Source organism: Sarcophilus harrisii, chromosome 4 (genome assembly GCF_902635505.1).
Source record: "Sarcophilus harrisii chromosome 4, mSarHar1.11, whole genome shotgun sequence".
Classification (NCBI taxonomy): domain Eukaryota; kingdom Metazoa; phylum Chordata; class Mammalia; order Dasyuromorphia; family Dasyuridae; genus Sarcophilus; species Sarcophilus harrisii.
In genome coordinates this window covers 455,512,620-455,532,416 of record NC_045429.1, presented here as the reverse complement: position 1 = coordinate 455,532,416, position 19,797 = coordinate 455,512,620, and the positions used below count along the sequence as shown (strand labels likewise).

The 19,797-nt window shown below is 48.0% G+C and overlaps 1 protein-coding gene across 1 annotated transcript in view; it reads left to right on the top strand.

The window, feature by feature from the left end:
* Nucleotides 1-19,797, top strand: part of ARMC9 (armadillo repeat containing 9) — a 72,034-nt gene that overhangs the window by 8,656 nt on the left and 43,581 nt on the right. The window contains exons 7-9 of the mRNA XM_031968768.1: nt 40-195; nt 6,762-6,854; nt 8,245-8,269. Coding sequence (XP_031824628.1) covers nt 40-195; nt 6,762-6,854; nt 8,245-8,269 — 274 coding nt within the window. The remainder of the gene's footprint in view (nt 1-39; nt 196-6,761; nt 6,855-8,244; nt 8,270-19,797) is intronic.

Below are 19,797 nucleotides of genomic sequence, written 5' to 3'. Positions count from 1 at the left end.
GCGGCGACCCAGAGACGAGCTTCTCCTCTTGTTCCGTAGGACAAAGTGGAGTTTGAAGACAGGATTTCTTACTTCAAAGCCTACCTGGAGACCAAAGGAGCAGCTCTGAGCCAGACCACAGAGTTTCTTCCATTCTATGCCCTTCCCTTCGTTCCTAACCCCACAGTGCATCCTTCCTTTAAGGAACTCTTCCAGGTAAGAGTCATCCTTTGCCTTCCATTGCAGCTTGACCCTGAACGCCGTTAGGTTGGAGGTGGGAAAATGTAAGATTTCATAAGGATTCAGGGAGGAGGACCCGGTGGATCTGTTAGAGGAGCTGGTCAATGGAAGAAACACCATTAATGTGTTTATTAGGAATAAGGCTAATGCATTTATGACAGGGAAGATAGCACAACCTAATGAGGCAGAATTGTGGGCTGCAGGTCACAGAGCTTTTCATTTTTTTAGTAAAACTGTCTGTGGCTTTGCATTGGATTTCTTCAGTGCCTCCTGCTCTACTTCATACTGTTTTCCTGTGATAAGTTCATGTGAATATTTCTTTGGAGTGGGTTTATAGCTTTATTATGTGTAGCATGATTTATCTGACACTCCCCCCCCCCCAAAGGGAAGTTCTTCATCCTGGGGTCTCTTGGAAGCAGCCTCTCAATTTAAAAAATTATCATTTTACTCTGAACTTAAACACCAAAAAGAGAAAACATTTTCATAAACACAGCAGAAAACAAAAAAGAATTCTATAGGAAACCATGAATTTAAATTTACATTTTCTGCCACTTTAGTATATAGTAAAAAAGTTACTTTTTGCATCCCTTTTTTAAAAAGTATATAATCAAAATCACATTTTGCACTACTTTTTAAAAAGGATATAATAAAAAGTTTCCCTTTTGATAAGGGTTATTTTGAATAATATCCTTTTCCTGTGCTTCCTTCTGACCTTCCTTTCTGTGCATATGAAAAAACTGCTTCAGTGTCCCTCTTTATAAATGCTCCTTTTCTCCAACCCCGTTCTCCAGAGAAATAAACAGAGTCAAGCAAAATGAATCCACAGTGTAGCCATTATCCAAATATATGTTTCTGTACCTCTTGTTTATTCCCTCTTTGTCAGGAGATAGGAAATATCCTTCATCCCAGGTCCTTTGGAGACATGATGGGTCATCATATTGATCAGAGTTCTTAAGTTTTTCAAAGTTAGTCTTTTTTTTTTTTTTTTTTTTTTTTTTTATTTAATAGCCTTTAATTTACAGGATATATATACATGGGTAACTTTACAGCATTAACAATTGCCAAACCTCTTGTTCCAATTTTTCACCTCTTACCCCCCCCACCCCCTCCCCTAAATGGCAGGATGACCAGTAGATGTTAAATATATTAAAATATAACTTAGATACACAATAAGTATACATGACCACAACATTATTTTGCTGTACAAAAAGAATCAGACTCTGAATTATTGTACAATTAGCTTGTGAAGGAAATCAAAGATGCAGGTGTGCATAAATATAGGGACTGGGAATTCAATGTAATGGTTTTAGTCATCTCCCAGAGTTCTTTTCTGGGTATAGCTAGTTCAGTTCATTACTGCTCCATTAGAAATGATTTGGTTGATCTCGTTGCTGAGGATGGCCTGATCCATCAGGACTGGTCATCATCTAGTATTGTTGTTGAAGTATATAATGATCTCCTCGTCCTGCTCATTTCACTTAGCATCAGTTTGTGTAAGTCTCTCCAGGCCTTTCTGAAATCATCCTGTTGGTCATTTCTTACAGAACAGTAATATTCCATAATTTTCATATACCACAATTTATTCAGCCATTCTCCAACTGATGGACATCCATTCAGTTTCCAGTTTCTAGCCACTACAAAAAGGGCTGCCACAAACATTCGTGCACATACAGGTCCCTTTCCCTTCTTTATAATCTCTTTGGGATATAATCCCAGTAGTAACACTGCTGGATCAAAGGGTATGCACAGTTTGATAAAAGTTAGTCTTCTTTCAATGATGTTGCTTTTGTATAAAATTGTTTTGTTCTGGTTCCATTCACTTTACTCTCTGTCAATTAATGCTATCTAGAACTCTCTGAATTCATCTTTTTTTTTTCCATTTCTTTTAGCACACTAATAATCCATTTCATTTATATGCTGCATTATGTTCAGCCATTTCCCACTTGTCTAGAAGATACTCTGAGGTGTCCTGCTGTGTTTCTACTCTCCATTTCTTATTTAGCCCTGTTCTTTTCATCCAAAATGCTTGGAGTTCATTATTTCCAAAGATCCATTTTCTCCCCCTAGGGTTATGCTCAGGTTTGTAGAATATATCACTCTTGATTGTAAGCCCATATCCCTTTTTGTCTTTTGGAATAATATATTCCAAGATCTCCTCTCACGAATGGTAGAAGCTGCTAGGACTTATGTGATGATCCTGACTCTAACTCCTTGGTACTTGAACTCCTCTTCTCTGAAGGTTTGTAGTGTTTTGCTTTAATGTGGGACCTCTGAACCTTGCTTTCAGAAAGCTTTGTTGTATTTTGTCTTCACTTTACCCTCTGGTCCTAATAGATTTGGACAGTTTTCATTTCTGATTTTTTGAAATGTAACGTCCCAGTTTTTTTATCATGATTTTCAGAGAGTTCCGTGATTCTTTAGTTTTTTCATTTCTTTGCTCTGTTTTTCAGATCATTTGTTTTTTATGTCAGATGCCTTAATGTTTTATTTTTCCAATCTTTTAATTTTGTTCTAATGGAAAATGGTTCTTACTGTCTTTTGGAGTCATTGATGTTATTCTATTATAGTTTTCTTGGCATCTGCTTCTTTTAAAAAAATATTTTATATGTTCCTCCAATTACATGTGAAGAGAATGTTTAACTTTCAGTTTTTTTTAATTTTTCAATAGTTATTTTATTTTTCAAATATGTAAAGATAGTTTTCAACATTCGTTTTTGTAAGATTTTGTGCCCAAATTTTTCTCCCTCCCTTCCCTCCCCTGTTCCCCAAACAGCAGGTGATAGGTTAAATATGTGCAATCTCTTAAACCTATTTCTATATTTGTCATGGTGTGCAAGAAAAACCAGACCAAAAAGGAAAAAACCTTGAGAAAGAAAGAAACAAAAAGTGAAAATGCTCTGCTTCAATCCATAGTTAGACTCCAAAGTTCTCTCTCTGAATGCGAATGGCTCTTTGCCTCTCAAGTCTATTAGAATTGGCCTGAATCACCACATTGTCCATCCCAGTTGATCCTCACGTAATCTTGTTAATACCATGTACGGTGTTCTCTTGGTTCTGCTTGCTTCACTCAGCATCAGTTCCTGTAAGTCTTTCCAGGCTTTTCTGAAATCAGCCTGCTCATCATTTCTTAGAGAACAATAATATTCCTTTACGTTCATACACCATAACTTATTCAGCCATTGCCCAACTCCTTGCCTCTGCCACAAACATTTATGCACATGTGGGTCTTTTTCCCTCTTTTATGATTTCTTTAGGATACAGACCCAGTTAACTTTCAGTTTTTTTTTTAATTTTGAGTTCCAAATTTTCTTTCTCCTTCTCTATTCCCTCCCCAAAGATAAGCAATGATATAGGTTATATTTATGCATTCATTGTAAGTCATATTTCCATATTGATTATGTTATGAAGGAAGAAGCATACCAAAAGAAAAATAAAACACGAAAAAATACCCAAAGTGAAAATCGTATGATTCAGTCTGCATTTAGACTCCATCGGTTTTTCTCTGGACGTGTATAGCTATTTTTCATTGAGTCCTTTGGGATTGTGTTGGATCACTTTATTGCTGAGAAGAACTGAGTCATTCAACAGTTGGTGGTTCGAGGATGGAGCTTGGGATCATAATAAAATGCTGTCTGCATGTCGCTAAAGACAAAGCAGCTCCTTCTTGTTCTCCTGGTCGTTCCCAAGCCGAGTCCATTGTGCATTCACATGTCTCTAAGAACTCTATTCTAACGGACCGACATGTGCTGTCCATCCAGCTACCGTGATCTGGACAAGAAGCGTTCTCTGCTCGGTTGTTTTTTCCTGATTCTGGACCCCACGTTCGAGGGACTGCTTTGTCTTTGGGGTCACATAGTCCACACACTGCCATGCTCAGAGGGGAACATCAGGAAGATTTTCCTGTATATAGGGACTGCCTCGTCCCTCTGGACTTGACCTTTCTCTTTGACACCTTGTTCTACCCACCAAAATTTTTTATTGTCAGCAAACAACAAACACACTGGGATCTTATCTCCTTTGTACAACTGTAAAAAGGTGTTCTCCGTGGCTGGTCTCCAGTAGAAGTAGCCCGCCTGTTTCCTTGTTGTCTCCTCAACATGGCGGTTTTCATAGAGCTTTTGTAGATGATAAGGACTAGTTTTTGATATTCTCTTGGCTCCTTTTTTTTTTTTGGCAATTGAGTCTAAGATTTTTCCAAGCCTTTGCTGTTCTCCTGTTGAATACCCTGAGCATCAGTACTTGCCAGACTGTTTCCCACAGCACTGGCTTCCTCTGGATTCAAGGATCTCCTTCCTCCCTTTCCAAGTCTCCCCACCTTCCTTGCAGGGCAAGTGGGCACTAGGATTTCAGGGCCTAAGGGTGGTGACTCTGCTGTCACTAGTGACAGAAATGACAGTCCGTCACCAGCTCCCGCGTCATCCCAAAAGGTCCCTGTGTTGTCTTCCCTTGATTGGGTTCTTCCAAGTTTTCTACAAACTTCATTGTTTAACCTCCGCTGTTTTATGAGGTGATGTTGCTCATGATCTTTTGCGTTCTTTATCCACAGAGGTTTACATTGACATTGCCCTTGACTGCCACGGCATTCTCTTTGCCAAGGAAACAAACTGGCTAAATCTGTGCTCTCGGCAGAGTATTATAATAGACAGAATTAAACAAGGCTCTGGTTAGTTGTCCCATCTGTTGGGTCCTCTCAGCCCCTGGCGGGGTTTTTATGCTGTTTGTGGTAGGTAACACAACATAACAGTCCAATTCTAGAAACCTTTTCCTGTGGAGCAAAACAACATCATCATCAACATTAAAAACCCTGAGAAAATGACCTAGGAGTAGTATTGCTGGATCAAAGGGCATGCACAAGTTTGTAGCCCTTTGGGCGTAGTTCCAGTAGCTCTCCAGAATGGCTGCTTCGGTTCATTGGTATTCCACTTTCCCACAAATCCCCTTTAACATTGATTGTTTTCTGTATTTGTCGTATTGACCAGTCTGAGAGGTGTGAGTTGTAAGTTTTCGCAGCACTTCAGTTCCGGGAAACTTTTTCTTATGAAATAAAACAACAGCCACAACAAAAGACCCTGAGAAAATGGATCGGGGAGCACAGGCTTATAAATGAGCATTCTATCCCCTCATGTCAGAAAGTTGCTGCTGTTTGTTTTTACCAAAAAGTAGAGCGACTCCCAGTTGCCCATTTGTATCTTGGAGAGAACCAAAGTTCACACATCCTGCCGCCATATTGAATGGGACTCAGATGAGCCGAGTTGGAGGGTTGGGATGCTTGGTGGGGGAAGTGGCAGCTAAGCTCCATCCCTTAACCTCTTGGATTCTTGGTTCACTCATCTGTTAAGTAATCAGGCTTCTGAACTTAGAACATTTTAATAATTGGTTCAGTATACCTGGCTTTTGTAATCTTTTAGCATTTGATTTTATGCACTTGAAACCACGGTTCTGAGAAGTGCGCTATAGATTTCCTGCCCGAAGCATCCGTAACCCAGAAAAGGGCCAGTGTTTTCAGACCCAGTGATTGCTGCTGGTCCTTTTGGCTCTGAGTACTACTAATCAGTAGCCTAGAATTCTCTGGGGGGAAGTGGGGGGTAGGGGGGTGGACAGCCAATCTCTCCCTCTCCTTGCCCAGTTGAGTGTTCTGGGCCCAGTTGGTTCCGTCCGTGCAGTTGTTGAATGACCAGATGAAGGAAGGATGGGTAGAAGGATTCCTTGCCTTTGTGGAGATCACCGCCCAGTCTGGGCCAATGACAAGGCAGCTGGTGCTGTGGATGGAGGCAAGGAGACCCAGATTCTGGTGCTGTCCTGTGACACCATAGCTCTGGGCTGTGAGGCGGGCTCTGGGTCCCCTGCGCTGATGAGAGCTTCCCTCTCCCAGGGGCCATGTCCGATCCCCAGACAGCGGGCCATCTGTGGGCAGGTGGGAATGGGAGAGAGATGGCATTTGGTGGCAGGTGCTCATTGGCTAGAAAGGGCTTGGAAGGGAAAGTGTGAATTAGCAAGACTGAGTCGGGAGGACCCAGATTTAGGGCTCTGAGGCCCTCCCCAGTAGGATGGAGATGCCCATCTCTGTGAAGACTTCCACCAGGCACCTGCATCAAACTGATGCTGATGGCAGCCGCTTAGCACTTTGTGCCACCAGGGCCCGGAGCAGTCTCTTCATCATGACTCAGTTGCCCACACGTTTCCTTTTCCTTTTTCTCTGCTTTGGTGATGGTATCTGGGCCAGGTCTCCTCCGACACCCTGGGCGTTTCCGCCCAGCAAGATGCTTGCTGTCCACGGTTTTAAATCACATGAGCCATTCAGATGGTGCGCCGGGATTCTTCTCTCTGTTTATGAAGCCGCTGTGCTCATTTATCCCCACATGAGTATTTATAGGTCTGTAAAGATGAATGAGCCAGACCCCGAAAGCCGTCCGTGGCCAAGTGGCTCGCACTTGCTGGCCGCAGGTTGGGGCCCTCGAGCCCGGGTGGCGTGGTGGCTGGACGCCGCTGGACATATTTGGTGAACGGCTCCTCAGCCGGCCATTCCTCTGTTTGCCTTCTAGGATTCCTGGGCTCCGGAGTTAAAGATGAAGCTGGAAACGTTCCTGTCGTCGACTCTCAAAGCCAGTAACACGCCCAGGCTCTTCACTCTCTATGTATCCTTCCGACATGGACGCAAAGCCCGGAGATGGCCGCGCTTTCCTATACTGCGCCTAAGCCCCGGGCTGCGCCAGCGCGTCTCCTTTCTGGAAGGGGGAGCGAAACGTTGGCCTTCTGTGGGAATGAGCCAGTTGACAAAGCAGCAAACGTTGGGCCAGAGGTTTGGCCCAAACTCGCTTAAATTTTTAATCTAAAACTTTTTTTGATCCAAATGTGAAATTTTGCACTTTAAATCCAGATAGAGCAGAGCCTGCCTTAATCTTAACAGAAAGAAATCTTTGGGGATTTCTTCTGGTGGATAAATATAAAAACTTAGTATTGAAATAATTTATATTTATCCTCCAGAAGAAATACTCAAACTCCCAGAAATTCCATTCCCCTGAGAGGAAAAAATGAATGAAAATCTATTTGGCTCCGGCTTCCTTCCCGGGATTCGGGTCCTTTCTGTGTCCCCGTGTTGTTGCCTCCTTTCCCTACCAAAAAGCCAAGGCCTGATTCAGAAGAGGCATTCTGTGTGCAGCTCTTTTAGGCCATGGGGGCCGGCAGAACAGATCTGGAATCAGGCCTGGATCTAACCTCAGCTCAGACCCTCACTGGGCCTGTGGCCAAGCCTCAGTTTCCCCAAACGTAATAAAACAGCCCCTGCCAACCCCAGGAGGTTGGGGTAGGTAAAGGGTTGTTGGTAAACCCCATTGTACGTCACATTATCGTGACTTGATTGTATCCCTCTGCTGCCTTCCCAGGATTCTTCAGAGTTGGACCTCCAAGGGCTCTGAGTGGCAGAAATATTCTCCTTTAATAATTATCCCGGGGGATTGATATTATGGCTAGGAAACAGCTGTCAGCCAACCCCTCAGCTGCTCGGATAGTTTGGAGCACAGTTGCGAGCCCACCCTGGCCAATGAACGAGTTCGGGGCAGCTGCTCGTTCTTTTTGGTCCAGACACGCCCTGTGGGGCTTTTCCTCCAGTGGCATCAGTCAGCCAGCAGCCAAGGGAACCCCTTGCTCCTTGGGCGGTCGGGGGGCCCTGAAACCGTAAAGTTCACATGGGAATCCCAAGAGAACTCTTGTACAATACAGAGTAGACTTTGATGGGCTAATGAGCGTGTGGCGGCTGGCTTTCAGTCATAGATGACCCCCTTGGGGGAGCGTGCCCGCTGACCCCCACAATTGTGCTGGGGAGGGAGGGAGCTCTCCGCTTGGAGGGGTCAGAGGCCTGGGGGTCAAGTCCAGCTCTTCTACTTCTCAGCTTCCCTGCACCTCCCAGGGTCTCAGTACCCGCTTCTGTCAGAGGAGAGAGAGGCCTGGCCCCCCTGGGAAGGCTCTTCTCTCCCTAGAGCTGGGACCCCTCACCCTAAGGGATGTTTTCCTGAACTTTTTCCACAGAAGGAGAGTGGGCAGAGCAACAAAGGTAAGCTGCCACTTTGCTGTGTGTGTGTGTGTGTGTGTGTGTGAGTGCAAAGGCAGTCACGTGCACGAATGGGCCTCCATGATGAATGCTGGCTTGGCGGCTCACGTAATCTTGTGGAATGGGGGGGTCGGGTGGATTGTGACTATTTAAAGGGACAAATTCCCATTTCCGTCCGCTGTAATGGCGCCGTTTTCCCGGTCCTTCCCCCAGCTCAGTGGGAATCCCACATGCGTAAGAAAAGGCACAAGGGGATTCTGGTCCAACACCCCGAGCCACTTTCCATGTGGAAGTGAAAATCAGTTGTGGAGACATAGTCGAGTTTGCGCCCATAGATTTAGGAAGATTTATGTCCTGGGATCCAGTCCCCAAAGTCCCCGAATGTGGCCCAAGGTCAGGGCAGCTGCGCCGCCGCGGGCGGGGCTGGGCCTGGGTCGCCATCTCAAAGCGCGCTTTCAGGAATTCTGATCCCACGTTTCCCGGCCAGCGCTTCGGGTCCTGAGAGACGGCTGCGGTTACTGGCTCTTCCGTCCGTCTGTCGGGCAAGTGCCAGCAACACCCTGCTGCAGGGGCACTTTGTACATCACGTGGTCCCTGCACCCAGAGAGCTGATAATTTGGGGGCCTCGGGGTAGGGAAGGAGGAAGGCGGGGATCCTCCTCCCCTCTCGCATTAACGCAGCCGTCAACAGGATGAGCTCAGAGGGCGGGTGAGCTGCCCCTTTGCCAGGAGAAGCCGATGCAGACTTGACAAAGGGGAGCCGTGGAGAGGTTCTGCTGCCGTGTTTGTCTGCGATCCTGCAGGACCCGCTTAGGAAGAAGACATTTGACAGAGAACTGCCCCGGTCTGCCCAGGATCGCTGGGCCAGAATAAGGGGGCGTGTTCTGTGGCTGTGCCCCCTGACCCGTACCCCCCCAGAGTGACAGTGGTCTGTCCATGCTACTCCCCAGTGTAGGGACGCAGGCTATGTGGTTTCCCATGAAGGCAAACAAAATGGCGCCGTGGTTCTCGTGAGGAGTCGGGGGCAGGCTGCCGGCCCCTTGTGCCACAGAGAACGGTCGCCCGTCTTGGACGTTGTTTCTTCCTGTTGGGACCTTGCAGCCAAGCGCCCCAGGGCCGGGTCAGGCTGTGACCAAACACTTTTTAGGTGCTCGCTGTGGGCCTGGCCCCGCGTGTCCTGGGCTGCCTGAGCCACAGGTCCCCAGTTTTCTCTCGACAAAATGGCCCCAAGCCCCCCACAGTAGGGGCTCAGCCCCAGCAGTAGGAACCTCCACAGTAGGAGCCCTGGCAGTAGGGCCCAGCCCTGGCAGACGCCTTCTTCCAGTTTCCTGGAGTTCTCCCAGGTATCCCCGCCAGGTTGGAAGCGTACACCTGAGGGTGTCTCCAGCCTCGGGCAGCAAACTCCCCCCGGGCCCCCTTGGCTGGCCCTGGGGCCAAGTAGATTGATCGGGAGGGCAGAAGGACCCGCCTGCTGGTCCGAGAGCAGACGAGGGCCCCTTGCTCCCCTAAATCCCAGGGGGGCCGGCGGGCCGGGATTCCTCTTGTGGCTGAGGGAGGGTAGGTGCCCCTTCCCGTCCTATGTTTGATTTTGAAGGAGGGGCTGCCCCGTCGCTGGGGTGGGACTGGAGGTGGGGTGGAATGGGCTGCCTCTGGGCTCCTTCCTCCCCAAAGGCTGGCACAGGAGGGTGTGTGCCTGCTCTGGCTGAGGGCACCAAAGGAATCGGCTGGTCTGCCAGCTCCTCTCCCACCTGAGCCAGGGCGCGGGTACCAGGATGCCCATCACCCAAGGGACGGCCCTCTTCTGGGAGGGGGAGGGGCAAGGCCGTGAAGGCCGGCTGCCCACCTGGGGACTGTCTGGGCACCGGAAGAACTGACTTTGGTGTGGTGAGTTTGCCAGTCTGGGAGAGTGGCTGTCTCTGGAGCCCTCTGCTGGCAAAGGGCAGCGTTGCTGGAGACAGGGCTGACCAGCGGCCAGTGGTAGAGAGGTGCCCGCCCTGCTTGGGGGAGAAGGGGAGGGGGAGGATGAAGACAGCCTTGTCTGGGAGGGGGCGGCACTGTGCCTCGAGGGAATCTGCAGAAGTGCAGGGAATGCTGGATAGCCGGCGCTGCCCTCCATCAGCTCAAGGCTTCTTGGCTGGGGGGCTGGCAGCCCAGCTGTCACTGATGCCCCCTGGAGCCACGGCAGAGCCCCCTCCTCCCGCCCTCACCCTCTGCGATGCTCCCAGTAACTGAACTGAGGCCTCCCAGTGTGGGAATTCCGTCTGAGACATTGTCCATAGCAGTCTCCAGTTTGGTCCTCACCCAGGACGGGTCTGGAGTGGGGGAGAAAGCCATGACACCCGGCCATACTACCATACTGTGAGGAGTCCCTGAAGTCTTGTTGTTCCCAGGCCTGGATTTCCTAAGTTGGGGGTCCTGGGAAACAGTAACCTGAAGGCCCCCCAACACTCAGACCCCCGGCTTCCAGCACTCTGTCCAGGGACTTTTGGACCTTTTGAAGCATCGCCTGGATTCAGTTTGTCAAACAGGCATGCATTAAGTGCTTACTGTATACCGAGAGCCGAGACTGAAGCCCTCAAAGAGCCTGCTCTCTAAGGGAGGGAGCCGGGCTGCTGGGATGGTCTGGGAAGGCAGGCGGGCTGCTCTGGGCCCCACGTGGCAGGAAGCTCTCAGGGGGTCAGGGGGGCCCAGGGTGTGGGCAGAGTGAGGGGCCCCCCAGGCCTCCCCCCGCCTTCTCCCTGGCCTGCTCGGCGCTTGGTTAGACTGATCCTCAAGTTAGAGACCAGAAGGTGAATGGCTGAACTTCGGGCTTCTCTCCAGCCTTCCTGCACTCTGGAAATTGTCCTTTCTCCCAGCACAAATGTGCCACTGACCCGTTCACCAAATGAACCGCTTTTCTGGGAGAGTCTCCCCCCCACTGGCAGATGCCAGCAGGTGGCTGATCGTTTGCTGAAAGTGGCAGGGAGGCTGGCACGGCTTGGGGCACCTTGAAGGGCCTGGCCACAGGCAGTGCCCAGGCAGCTTCTGCTGACCAACTTTGGACCTCCTGAAGGGCCCTCGTGGCTCTGGGACCTTGCTCATCTGGGGGTGGGGGCAGCACTGCCTCCTCCTGTGATTCCCTTAGCCTGGGTCACTTGGTGGTGGCTGCCCTTGGCCATTTGGCCAATTTCTGTTTCAAGGCTGTTCCCAAAGCGCTCTTGCCTCCAGCACTGTTTCTGGCCCTGGCTTCTGGTTCAGACCTCCCAGTCACCCAGGAGGAGGCCCTGCCCCCTTGTCTCATCCTCTCTCTCTGGGGCCCTTCCACTCCCTGGAGCAGAGTCTGAGGCCTGGATAAAGGTACCTGAATGGTGCCAGTTAACTTGTACCTGCCAGCCCAGGAAGCCCCTGCCAGGCCCCCAGAGTCTCACCTCATTGCCGTGCTCTGGGGAGGACCCCTGGGTGAGGCAAGTGTGCGGCTTGTGGGCCCTGCCGGGGAGCCTGAGGAATCAGGGCCCCCTCGTTCCGCAGACAGCTCGGACCGAGCTCCCCTCTGCTTTGCGGGTTAAGAAGCGTGATCCCAAGCTGGCCCAGACCAAGCGGCACAGCCCAAGGCAGGCTCTCTGACCCACGGGGTTTGTCACAGTGACACAGGAGCGTATCTCGGTGAGGAATGAGACCAAAGGCTTCGTCGGGGCCCCAGAGTGCCCTGGCCGAGGCCTGTCCATGGCGAATCGGCCTTCTCTGCTTGTGGGACGGCAGCAGGACTTCAGGACCTGCTTGGGGGGTTCACGGCCACAAAGGATGCGGCGTCCCTCCTGGCCAGCGTGGCAGGTGAGGGCAAGCCCAGTCGCTGAGCCAGAGGCAGAGCCTGGCCCTCTGCCTGGTCCCGGGCCCTCTCCCAGCTGGGAAGCAGCCAGAGGCACAGCCCCCAGGGGAGCTGTGTCCACATTGAAAAGGAGAGCATCCACACCCCTCCCCGGGCTAGGAAAGGCGTCCCCGCCCCGGATCTGCTGAGGACAGACCAGAATTGGGAGGAGAGCAGCCCAAGCGTCCCTCAGGGATCCAGGCCTGGGGTCTCCCACAAAAGCTGGAGAGGCACGCGGTGTTTTGTGGGCAGGAGGAGGTGTCCCCTCATGCCCTTTCTGAGATCCTCAGGCTTCAGGGCCCTCCTCAACCCCTCAGCAGCCACGGCCATGGTGGGCATTCCCTTGCCTCTGTGCCCAGCTGTGTCTGCTGCTCCCCCTGGGGATGCTCTGGGTAGAGGCTGCCCCGGGGATTCTCGTCAGGGAGGAGTTGGGCCCTGGGGCTGCCACGGGCCCCTCTGGCCCTGAAATTCTGTGATTGGTCAAGCAGGAGAAAGGGGGAGGCCCGGCTTCCTGCAGTTTTCAGGCAGGATCAGCCCTGAGATTTCTGAAAATGGGCTCTGGGTCTCTTTTTGGTCTTCACCTGTGGTTTCAGCTTCCACGATGGAAGTGCTCCCTACTAATGCAAGAGAGCCCCCCGCTCGGACTTCCTGTCTCAGTGAACTTCTTGAGGCTGACAGATCTGCCTTTGGCCCCACAGCAGGACCTGAAGCTTGGTCCTTTTTGTTCTAAGGCTGGCCCTGTATTTGCCACATCCTGCTGTCTCTTAAAATACTTAAATGGAAGTTCATGGGCTGCTTTCTGGGAGCAGGGTGAAGGGCAAACCTGTTATCTCCTATGGACAAACAGTGTGGCGCATGCTGGGAATGAAAGGCAGGCTGCTTGTGTTTTGGGCCGAGCTGGGGGTCCTGGCACAAGAAGGAGCAGCCAGAAGCCTCACGGGGCGCCCACCAGTCATGTCCTGGGTCTCATGGGTCACCCACCAGCCACATCCCGGGTCTTGCGGGGCACCCGCCACAAGGGGGTGACTCTGGGTGGGTGCCTTGGCTTGCTTTTGCTGTTCAAGGCCAAGGACCTGTGAGAAGCCTCCTTTCCCAGAGCTTTGTTCTGGCCCCGTGACAGCAGAGCCGTTGTTGGGCAACACTTAGCGATTGGCAGCACGGGTCTTGGAAACGTTGTGTTTTCATGACATGATGGAAATGGGCTTCGTTTTGTGCCTGGAAATAATGACTCCTCGGCGGCAAGATTACTGACCTCATGGGCCGGCGGCTGAAATGTTTCCCTGTGGTTTTGGGGAAATGTTCCCAGTGAGTTGGGCAAGGTGCCGCCACCTCGGGGGTCTGTCTTGCTCAAGGTGCTAGCACATAGCTGTATCTATAAATCTCGCACCTGTAAGCCCCCCGCAGGCACTTGATAGTCCCCACTGGGACTCGCCAGCAGGAACCAGAGACCTGAATGGATTCTTGGCGTCCCATTCTGGGGGCTTGGGAGCCAAATGGCCAGCTCCCCCCTTTGTCCAGTAGGACGTAGGGAGTGAGTTCTGTGCCCCCTGTGGTGCTTGATTGCTAGAGCCAGAGAGCGTTCCGATGAATGAGAAAAGGAAGGAGCTGGTACGGGCTACATGCTGTGTAAGTGGGGTGCCCACCTTGGGGGAGCCGGCACAAGGGGAGAAGTGGGGACCCCAGCCAAGGGCAGCCACACACCTGTGCTAGGGAGAGGGACAGGACCGAAGGGATGGGATTGTGGCATGGGGCGGAGCAGGAGCCAGGAGATGGCCTGAAGCCAAGGGAGGAAGGTGGGCCCTCCCAGGTCAGCGCCACAGGCTCCCCGGCAGGGGCTCCGCAGTGGGCCCCAGACAGTCTGAATCGAGTTTGGAGTTTATTCGGAACTGGGCACGAGGTTCTGTGGCCTCGGCTGCACGTGAGGGCCAGAAAGATGAGCCAAGAATTGAGCGTTTGCTGGGACAGCGTTTCTATTTGTTTTTGTTTCTATTCTCTCAGGAAAGTGTCGTGCTTGGGTTGTTAATACCCCATAAAGCTGGACAGCAACTGTCCGGCCACGGGGAGGGTGCTCTGGGAGCTTGCAAGGTGCCTTCTTCCTAAGGACTTGAAACAGGGTCTGGCCAGAGGCCTTGATTAAAAGGGGCCCCACCACCATGGCTAGCAAGCATGCTTTGGCTTGGGCTGGCCCACCTTCCCGGCAGCAGGACATGTACAGTTAGGTTTTGCATCCCCAGGCACACTGCATGAGGGCTCCCTGATGCTTTAGAGGGGCTTGGAGGCCTTTCCATGCAGACCCTAGTGCCCCACTGTGGCCTGTGATGGGCCCAGACCATCTGGGCAGTTGTCACTGAGCTGCCCATGAGCTGTGGACATGGACCGGGGATGGCTGGTGCCGGTCCGGTCCAAGTTGTGTGGGTCAGGGACAGCCTCGTGGAGTTTCTTATAAGACAACAGTTTTACACTAGAAAGTGTGATGATGTTTTCATGGAGTCCTGGGTCATTGGAGTGAAGTGGGCCCGAGGCATGGATCCTCTGATTCCTTGTGGTGGAGTCAGGCCAGCCCAGAGTTGGCGTCGTGAGAGCCAGGGTGCTCCTCCAGGTTTTTCATGTCCAGACCTCAGTCCATTTCACTTCTGGGGGGTCCTTGTTGATTCCCATCTCCCCTGGGAACCATTTGCCTGAGATGGCCCTAAGGCAAGAAAAGACTGGTGACCTTTATACCATGGGAGGGGAAATTCCCGTGATGTCACAGAAAATGAAGCTAAATCTGAAAGTGGAAGCCACCAGGGTGAAGGCTGAGCTCTAGCAAAGCTGAGGGGTGGGACATATGAACATTCTACTGAGAGGAAGGACTCCCTGTGATCCCTGGGGTTGTGGGCCTGGGGCCTGGAAGAATGGCGATGTTCCCAATGGAAATGGGATGTTGGGAAGATAAGCAGGCTTCCTTTTCGCTTTCCTTTTAAGAAGTCACTTTGGACTGAAAAAGTTAGAATGTATTCCTTCTCTGAAGAAGTAAAAACCCAGGATGAATGAGATAGAAGGACGGGAGCCTATCTCAAACTCAACCATGTCAAAGTGATACCTTTCCCTTGCAGCCCAGCTCCTCTTCACTATGTCACCATTTCTTTTGAGAAAACCACCTTTTTTCCCATTACCCAAATCACAGGCCCAGAACCTTCAGGGTTGGTCAGTCCCCACAAGTTAGCAAAACGTGCTACATCCACACCATCCCGACTCCACCCCCTTTTCTGGTCACACAGCCACCACCTCTTGTCTGACCTTTTTGTTCCTTTAGATGAATTTTGTCATTTTTTTCTAGCTCTGTAAAATTATTCTTTGGTAGCTTTGTATGGTACCGAATAAGTAAATTAATTTAGATAATATTGTTATTTTTATTGTATTGGTTCAGCCTATCCATAAACAATATTTCTCTGGTTTGTTACCTCTTGGCATCATTTATATGAAGGGTGTTTTGTAATTGTGTTCATATAGATCCTTTGTGTGTTTTGTGAAGTAAACTCTCAAGCATCTCATCCTGTCTGTAGTTATTTTAAATGGAATTTTTCTTTTTATCTCTTTCTCTTGGGCTTTGTTGCTAATATATTTGAAATGCTGATGATTTATGTGGGTTTATATTAAATTCTGCAACTTTGCTTAAGTTAACTGTTCAACTAGTTTTTCAGTTGATTCTCTGGAATTCCCTAAGTTTACCATCATATCATCTATTAGAAATAAGGCTTATTTCATTACCTATTTTGATTCCTTCAATTTCCTTTTTCTTTTATTATTACTACAGCTAGCATTTTTGTGCAATATTGAATGAGAATGGATAGTCTCGTTTCACTCTTGATTTAATTGGCAAGGCTTCTAGTTTTCCCCATTATAGATAATGATCATCCTTGGTTTTAGATAGCTACTACTTAACATTTTAAGAAAGATCTCCATTTGTTCCTATGCTCCAACCATACAATTACAGGGTATGATGTTTGTGATACTTTTCTGAAATCCTAATTAGCATTTTATCTAACATTTTTGCATCAGTATTCATTAGGGAAATTATCGTTTTCTTTTTCGGTTTTTGTTCTTTCTGGTTTATGTATCAAAACCACATTTGCATCATAGAAGAAATTTGATAGGACTTTACTTCTTTTCCTAAACAGTTTACATAGTATTGGAATTAATTGTTCTTTAAATATTTGATAAAATTTGCCTGTAAATCCATCTGGGGCTGGAGCTTTTTGCCCCCAAAGGAACTCATTTATGTCTCGTTTAATTTCTTTTTTTTTAAATTGAGTTATTTGGCTTTTCTATTTACTCTCATGTTAATCTGGACAATTTTATAAATATCCATCTATTTCACTTAGAAATGTCAGGTTTTTGTCACATAACTGGTCAAAATAGTTCCTAGTAATAGCTTTAATTCCATTGTCAGTGGTTATTCATTCATTCTTTTCATTTTTGAGACTGATAATTTGGTTTTCTTCTTTTCTTTTTTAAATTAGCCAATGGTTTATTTCATTATGGATTTTTTCCCCCATAAAATATAGTTGTATTTATTAGTGATAGTTTTTTACTTTCACTTTTATGAATCTCTTCTTTGATTTTCAGGATTTCTATTTTATTGTTTAATGAGGAGGTGAGTTAATTTGGGTTTATTTTCGAGTTCGTTTTTCATTGCATTGATCTGCTTTTTCTCTCTTTTATTAATGTAAGCATTTAGAGATATAAAATTTCCCCTGAGTACTGCTTTGGCTGCATTCCACAAATTTTGGTACATTGTCGCATTGTTGTCATTGTCTTTAATGAAATTATTGATTCTTTCTATGCTTTGTTCTTTAGGATTAAATCATGTAGTTTCCAAATTACCTTTTAGTCTGTTTCAAAAGCCCTTATTGAGTATGTATGTATACATATGTATACACATACATATATGCATGTCTATATATACAAATATACCAACATATATATTTGCATTATGATTTGAAAAAGATGCATTTAATATTTTTATTTGTCTGCTTTTGTGGCTTTTATACCATAATATAGGGTCAGTTTTTGTGAAGGTACCATGTACAGATGAGAAAAAAAAATTCTTCTTTCTGTTTCCATTCAGTAGGCCTATCATATTTAGCTTTCTAAAATTCTATTCATCTATTTAGCTTCTTATTTATTTTATAGTTAGAATTGTTTAGGTTGGAGAAGGCTAAATTGAGATTCTCCCTACCCTCCTTAGTAATGTTACTATCTTTTTCCTCCTAGAATTCATTTAACTTTTCCTCAAGGATTTGGATATTATGCAGTTTGGTGCATGTTCAGTTTTAATATTACTTTGTTGTCTTTGTTTTTGTTTTGTCTGAGATTGCTATCTCAAACTTTTTTTTTTTTAACTTCAGCCACAGCACACTAGATTCTGCACCAGCCTCTTATTCTAACTCTATGTGTGTCTTTCTGTTTCAAGTATGTCTTTTATAAATAACATACTGTTGGATTCTGGTTTCTAAGTCATTCTATCATCGTCTTCCATTTTATGGGTGAGTTCAATCCATTCACATTCACAGTTATAATTGCTAACTATACTTCTCTCCATCCTGTTCTTTTTTTTTTTTTTTTTTTGGTGTCTATCTCTTCCTCAAAACTCTGTTTAGCTTTTAATCACCGCCTCCCTTAATCTACTTTCCTTTCCTTTAGTCCTTTTCTTTTCTACTTTCATGTAGGGTAAGATGGATTTCTATATCTAACTCTGTGTGTGTGTAAATATGTATTTATGTGTATGTCTATGTGTACACACACAGACAGACACACTTATATGTAAATATATTTTTCTTCCTTTTTGAACCAGTTCAGATGAGAATGAGATTCAACAATTTCTTGCTCCCCCTATAACCATTTTCCCCTCCACTGTAATACTCTTCCTTTTGTCTCTTTTATGTATCTCAGATATATATATATATATATATATGTATATATATATATATATCTCAAATATATGTATATATATATATATGAGATTTACATGATATATAAGAATATCAACAGTTTAATCTCAAGTCCCTTCTGATTTCTCATTCATATTTACCTTTTTATGTGTCTCTTGAGTCTTGTGTTGGAAGATCCCATTTTGAATTCAGTTCTGGTCTTTTCATCAGGAATACTTGAAAGTCCTCAATGTCAGCATCATTTTGTCCCTCTGTAGGATTATACTGTTTTGCTAGGGAGAGTATCTTTGGTTGTAATCCTAGTTCCTTTGTCTTCCAGAACATCATATCCCAAGCCCAGTAGAGTAGCCATCTCGGGCCCTGCTGCTTTGACTTGTTCTTCCCACCCTGGAAACCCAGGCCTAGATTGGGGGGTAGTCTGCAGCACTGCCAAAGGATGCCAGCCCCCGTGCCCCAGGGCTAGCAGAAAGGCCTCCTGGAGCCTTTCTCTGGCCGGGGCTTCAGTGGTCTTGCTGTCCCCGGGCTGGGGATGTGGCTGGTCTCTGACCGTGGCTGCTGTGGCTGCTGGCTCTAGAGCCCACGTCCGGGGCCACTTCCACCACAACCTGTATGCTGTGCTCCCGGGCAGCCCTCCCCCAACATCTGCAAACCTCTCTCTCATCTCACTCTGACTTTTTGGCTTTTCCATTCAGAATTCAATTTGGCATTTTCCATGGGAAAGGTTTTAGGGGGAACTCGCCAATCGTGACTTCATTTTGTCCTCCCGACTCCACCCTCCCAGAAGCTAGTTCTGCACAGAGTATGGGTTAATGCCCATGCTAGAGGATGTCAGAGGGCCTAGAGGACCGCCTTTCTCCTCTTGGGGAGAATGGAGTCATTAAGCTACGAGGCGTAGCTCAAGAAAATACAAGATGGAGGAGAATCCCAACCTCCCCAAAGGGTAGAGGAAAGAAGGGATGCTAAATGTTAGGGATGAGTGAAGGAGGGAAGAAGGGATAATAGGAGGGAGGGAGAGAGGGGGAAGGAAGGAAGGAAGGAAGGAAGGAAGGAAGGAAGGAAGGAAGGAAGGAAGGGAAAGGAAGGGAAGGGAAGGGAAGGGAAGGGAAGGGAAGGGAAGGGAAGGGAAGGAAAGGAAAAAGGAAAGGAAAAAGGAAAGGAAAAAAAGAGAAAAGAAAAGGGGAGGATTAAAGAATAAATCAGTGTGACTCTTTGTTATCTCTGTATATAAGATCAATGATTGCTGTTAAGCCAGATATAAAATGGGTGAATGCTATTCCTAGGGATGGAGTGTGAGAGTGGGAAGTCGGGAAATCCAAGTTCAGATCCTCCCTCTGAGATATGGGCCATGGGAGCCTGAGTAGCCTCCCCACAACTGCAACCCCTTGTATTTGGGGGAGGCTTCAGGCCAGAGACGTTGCCCATTTATCAATGAGATGGCGGTGGGTTCCGGAGAGATCCCAAACCCAGATGCTGCGGTTCTGCCACTGTTGCCCATTGAGTTTTCGCTCTGTGCCCCTCTGGGCCGGGCTCTTCATGTTCCTGATGGGAGGGGTCGCCCCCTTGACCTTCCTCCCACTTTGTGTGGCTGGCCAGTAGCCACCGTCACAAGCTGACCCTGCTGGGCTCCTGGGCTTCGGAGCACTTTCTGGGCCTTCTCTGGGGGGTTTCAGCAGGTCAGATTGAAACGGTTGCTCCATGCCCAGGTTTTCCCGACTTCTTCCGTCCTTTCTCCTCGATGGGCCCTGACCTTGACCT